At 34.8% G+C, this 5883-nt stretch overlaps 1 protein-coding gene across 1 annotated transcript; it reads left to right on the forward strand.

Moving 5' to 3' along the window:
- The first annotated feature begins 1300 nt into the window (after nt 1-1300).
- LOC133314378 (receptor protein kinase TMK1-like) lies at nt 1301-5281 on the forward strand. Its single transcript, XM_061515858.1, has 2 exons — nt 1301-3542; nt 4481-5281. Exons 1-2 carry the CDS (start codon nt 1322-1324, stop codon nt 5017-5019), a joined length of 2760 nt encoding a protein of 919 aa, XP_061371842.1. The 5' UTR covers nt 1301-1321; the 3' UTR covers nt 5020-5281.
- The last annotated feature ends 602 nt before the right edge of the window (nt 5282-5883 follow it).

Here is a 5883-nt window from a genome sequence, read left to right on the forward strand (position 1 = left end):
TAATTTTTACAAAATTAGGTAAAAAGAAGGGAAGAGAAGTCATTTATTAGTTTACCAAAAAAAAAAAAGTCATTCATTACATAACGAGTTATTAGTATCATATGATATACGATATGATTCATATTATACAATACGATTCAACAAGCATAATGATATGTATTATGAGGTATATCAGAAAGTGATTTGTATCGGATGATACGATACTATATCATACGATACGTATCATAAATCATATGATACGGAAATTAAAATTTGTTAATTTTAATATAAAAAAAGAAATAAAGATTTAATTTATAATTTAAATTAAAAAAATCTAAAAAATTATTATTAATAAGGAAAAGAAAGTAAAGATTTAATTTGTGATTTAAATTCAAAAATTAATCTAAAAAATCTGTATTAATAAAGGAAATAATTAAATAAATATTTTTAAATTACTTTTTATTATATTTCTATATCTTAGACAATTTACAATAAACGACCAAACAATACATCATACATATTGCGATTCAACAATCTTAATTTTTGTGATTTTCTAACATTATTTAGTGAAAAAAAGTTTCTGCCTTTACGGTATGTGTTGGCGGCATGGTAGTTAAAATTCCGATTTAAATCTTAGATTTTACGATTTTTTTCAATCAAAACGATTGTATCAAAATTTCAAACGCTTTTACGATTTTACGATTTTTCACGATTTTTCTTACATTAAGATGTTACGTTTTACGATTTTTTATTCCTTTTTCTGATTTTAGGTAAAATTCTGATTTTAACTATGGAATAAATTGTCTAAAACTGTAATAAAAGTTCCAACTCAGAAAGCACTGTACCCTTATCACACACCCAATATACACCCTTTAATTACTCACTCCTAGCTAGTTACTACATTCACAAATATTGTCAAAACGTTACCTATGTCCAAAAACCACTGATTCAAATAACATGGGGCCCACAAGCATGTAATGTTATGTTATGTTATGTGTCCAAACGATTTTGCATTCTTCTTGCTCATCAAACAACACAAAGTTTCAGTTTCTTAGTTCTCTGTCTTTCTCTTTCACTGGTTTCTTTCTACGCCGCGTCATATTCTGATTCTTTCCAAAAAAGCGAATTTTCTTTCCTTATTCCGTCTAAAAATTCTTTCTTTTTTTCCTTTTGGGGGAATCCTTATCAAGGGCAATGCTGTGTATGTGAATGATCAATAGTAGTTGCGTCCTCAAACTGATATTCTCTGTTCTCTGTGATTTTCTATTTTCCACCAACCCACATTATTTTCTTCTTCTTTCTCATCCGATTTTCTCGAGAAAACACAGCAGAGAGAAAAAAAATGGAGAAATTCCAACCGGGTTTTGGTCTTTGCCTTGTTCTGGTGTTTGCTATGATGTTTCATTGTGCTTGGTCTCAGGATGATGCTGTTGTCATGGGCACGTTAAAGAAAGCTATCAATGAACCCGATGGTCTCCAATGGTCAGACCCAGATGTATGTAAATGGAATCATGTTCAGTGCAATTCAATGAAAAGGGTCACTGCTATTCAAATTGCGAAGCTGAATATTCAAGGCTCTCTCCCAAAAGAACTGGTGCAACTCACCGAGTTGACACGTTTTGAGTGCATGAACAATGCTCTCACAGGGCCATTCCCTTACATGCCGAAGTCCTTGCAGAATCTGATTATCCATGACAACAATTTCAGTTCCATACCAAGTGATTTCTTCATCAAAATGACCAATTTGCAAGAGGTGAGAATCGACTATAACCCCTTCAATAAGTGGCAGGTTCCTTCTAGCCTCAAGGATTGTGTGGCTCTTCAGACTTTCTCCGCAATAAATTCTGGTTTGGTTGGGAAAATCCCAGAATTTTTTGGTAAAGATGGTCCCTTTCCAGGTTTGGTGTTTTTGGGCTTGTGTTTTAATTTTTTTGAAGGTGGATTGCCAGCAAGTTTTTCTGGGAGTTCTATAGAGAATCTTTTGGTGAATGGTCAGAATAGTGACTCTAAACTCAATGGTTCCCTTGCTGTCTTACAGAACATGACATCCCTAAAGCAAATTTGGGCACATGGTAATTCATTTACTGGTCCTATACCAGACTTGTCAAACCATGATCAACTTTTTGATGTTAGTTTGAGGGATAACCAGTTAACTGGTGTTGTTCCACCCTCTCTCACTTCTCTTTCGGGTCTGAAGGTTGTGAACTTAACCAATAATTATCTTCAAGGATCCCCTCCCAAGTTCCCATCTGGTGTGAGGGTTGATAATGATATGGAAAGGGGGAACAATCGTTTTTGCACAAAAGTGGTTGGTCAGCCATGTAGTCCACTTGTAAATGCTTTACTTTCTGTTGTTGAGCCTTTGGGTTATCCTTTCAAACTTGCTGATGGTTGGAAGGGTAATGACCCTTGTGCTACACAATGGATAGGGATTGTTTGCTCCGCCAGTGGTAACATTTCGGTTATCGACTTTCAGAGCATGGGATTCTCTGGCAATATTTCTCCTAGTTTTGCCAGACTCACATCTTTGACAAAGTTGATTCTTGCTAACAATGCTCTCACTGGTACCATACCAAGTGAACTTACTAGCATGCCTCTTTTGAAAGAGCTAGATGTTTCTAATAATAATTTATATGGCAAGGTACCATCTTTCCGTGCGGATGTGGCTGTTAAAACTGGTGGAAATCCTGATATTGGAAAGGATAAACCTCAAGCTGATTCTGGAGGTAGAGATAAGAAACGTAGTTATGGAGCCATTGTTGGCATTGTGTTGGGGGTTGTCTGTTTACTTGGTGTAGGGGTTCTGGTATTTGTAAAGTATGGTAGAAAACATAAGCATGCTGGCAAAGTTCAAATTCCAGTGGTACATCCTCGTCGCTCTGGAGATGGAAATAATTTGAAGATAAGTGTTGTGAGTCCTGGTTTTAGTGGAGGAGTTAGTCCACTTAGTTCAACAAGTAATGTTCAAAATGTGGAAGCTGGTAATATGGTGATTTCAATTCAAGTTCTGAGAGAAGTTACAAACAATTTCAGTGAAGGAAACATATTGGGGATGGGTGGTTTTGGCACTGTGTACAAAGGAGAGTTAAATGATGGAACAAAGATTGCAGTGAAAAGGATGGAATCTGGGGTGGTGGTTGAGAAGGGACTGAGAGAGTTTGAGTCTGAAATTGCAGTACTTACTAAGGTTCGACATAGGCATTTGGTTGCACTCTTGGGCCATTGCTTGGATGGAAATGAGAAGCTTCTTGTGTATGAGTACATGCCTCAGGGTCCACTTAGTAGACATTTGTTTGAGTGGAAAGATGAAGGGTTAAAGCCACTGGAATGGAAGAGAAGGCTTTCCATTGCCTTGGATGTTGCTAGAGGTGTTGAATATCTTCATGGTTTGGCTCAACAAATTTTTATCCATAGGGATCTAAAGCCATCAAATATCTTGCTTGGGGATGATATGCGTGCTAAAGTATCAGACTTTGGATTGGTTCGGCTTGCTCCAGAAGGACAAGCCTCATTCGAGACTAGACTTGCTGGAACTTTTGGATATCTAGCACCAGAGTACGCAGGTAGACATATTTGAATGATTTTTTTTGGAGATTTTGTTTTGCATATGGTTATTTATTTATTTTTATTTTGGAAAAAATATTTATTTGCTATGCTTGTGGATATTTTTTGTTTATGAAATTTTCTTATGCACCAATGGTAGATGATTTTAAGTGGGTCATGTGTAGGATGCACAGGGCATATAGAAAAAAAATGAAGGAATGAATCCTGCTAACTGTTGGCTCTTTTTGGGTTCCTAACTTAGTTTCAGCTGAACTTCTCTTTCTGGATATAGTGAATACTAGTTAAGCATAAAGAAATTGATTGCAACACTAGTATATTCTTTTTCTCAAATTTTTGCCTGGAAACAACTGTATTGAGCAAGTAAAGATGAAAGATTATTTATTAAATTTACTATGGGAATAAAAATTGAATTAAAAAGTTAATAAGGTTTGTGTCATTACATCCTACTAAAAGCCATTGGAATTTTTTGTCTGATTTGTAATCATCTGTAGTCAATTTGCATGCCTTGCCTTGTAATGTTGCCTCTAAGTTGACCTTTGATATTTAGTTTTAGTTGTTAAAAAGAATCACTCCCTTTGAATCCAGACTAGCGAGGGTGGAGTGAGAGCAATCCTTGTAGACAATTTTAACAGACTATTTTTCATATTCAAACTGGTGATTTTTGGATCACATAAGAAAAATTTCACCACTGACATATGCTCACCTTCTATTAAATTTTTAGTTGATTGGAAGAAATTTTTGGTGCTAGTTTGGCTCGTAAAAATGAGTGAACATGATTTAAATTGTTTGTGCTACGCATTGTCTATAACTCTATATATTGGTTGTTGGATATTATATTAAAACAAGATTCTCTAATGATCATTTGGATGTATAGTTACTTATTGACATTCTAGCATAGTGTTAATTTTGCTCCTTTCTTGTTCAATTCCCTTAACAGTCACTGGACGAGTTACAACAAAGGTTGATGTATACAGCTACGGGGTGATACTTATGGAGATGATAACTGGAAGGAAAGCAATTGACAATAGCCAACCAGAAGAGAACATGCACCTTGTTACATGGTTCCGTAGGATGTTACTGAACAAAAACTCATTTAGAAAGGTGATTGACCCAACAATTGATGTTGATGATGAGGAAGCCTTAGCAAGTTTTAGGACTGTTGCTGAGTTGGCAGGACACTGTTGTTCAAAGGAGCCTTATCAACGTCCTGATATGGGTCATGTAGTGAATGTGGTAGCACCTCTTGTTGAGATATGGAAGCCTTCAGAACCTAATGATGATGAAGTTTATGGGATTGACTTGGATGTGTCCTTACCTCAAGCACTCAGTGAGTGGCAAGCTTTTGAAGGAAGGAACACTTTTGATTTGTCATCTGATTCATCAATGCTTTCTAGTAATGCTGGCAATACACAATCAAGCATACCAACTAAGCCTCCTGGTCTTTCAACTTCCCTTACATCTTCTGATGGACGATGAAGTTTGATATAGTTTCTTATGATTTTACTTCTTCCTACCCCTTGGCTTGGAGCTCTTTTTAGATTTGAGTTTAATGGTCTTTTTTGTCTTTCTTCTTTTTGTTTTGGTTTGGTTTTTAAATTACATAGTATTTTTTTTTAGAGATTCTGGGATGCAAGAAGACACAGAGAGAGATGCAGAACAAAAGTTTGAACTTTCTAGTTTTCATACTTTTTTTTTAAGGATTTAGATATGATTATTGTTTTCTTTAGCCTTCATTGTAATGAACAAGAAAAACAGAGTTTAGCTATCCATTTTTAGTGATGAAATATTTTATTATATGGTGCAAATTATACTATTTTCCAATTTTATTTTCGAAATAAATTTCTAGGTATTGTTTCAGTCTTTCTTGACTACCTATAAAGCACCGACACTTCAAAAACTCTGACGTGTCGTGTCCGACACTCTCCGACGCTCCCCGACAAACCAACACGCGTTATAGAAATTCAAAAAAAAGTTCAAAGGTTGGTATTACGTTGAGTTTTTAGTTTCAACTATTAGATTTGATGGATTACGATTACCATTTTATTGAGTTTAATATAAATATTTGGGATATCTTATATTTTTTTGCAAAATTGATGAATATTATAAGTTTAGTTTCATTTTTTTGTTAAATTATTGAATATTAAATATAATAAACACTACATAAATTAAAAATATTATTTAATATAAAAATGTGTCCTAACGTGTAGAAATCTAATATTTTTTAGAATTTACGTGTCGGAGTGTCGTGTCGTATCGTGTCGTGTCTCGTGTCAGTATCAGTGCTACATAGTTGACTACTGTTTTAATTTGATTTGATTTTTAATAGGATGGAGATCATTT

Source organism: Gastrolobium bilobum, unplaced genomic scaffold, assembly GCF_033153095.1.
Source record: "Gastrolobium bilobum isolate Gb01-03AN ecotype WA unplaced genomic scaffold, APGP_CSIRO_Gbil_v1 utg1171, whole genome shotgun sequence".
Taxonomy (NCBI): Eukaryota; Viridiplantae; Streptophyta; class Magnoliopsida; order Fabales; family Fabaceae; genus Gastrolobium; species Gastrolobium bilobum.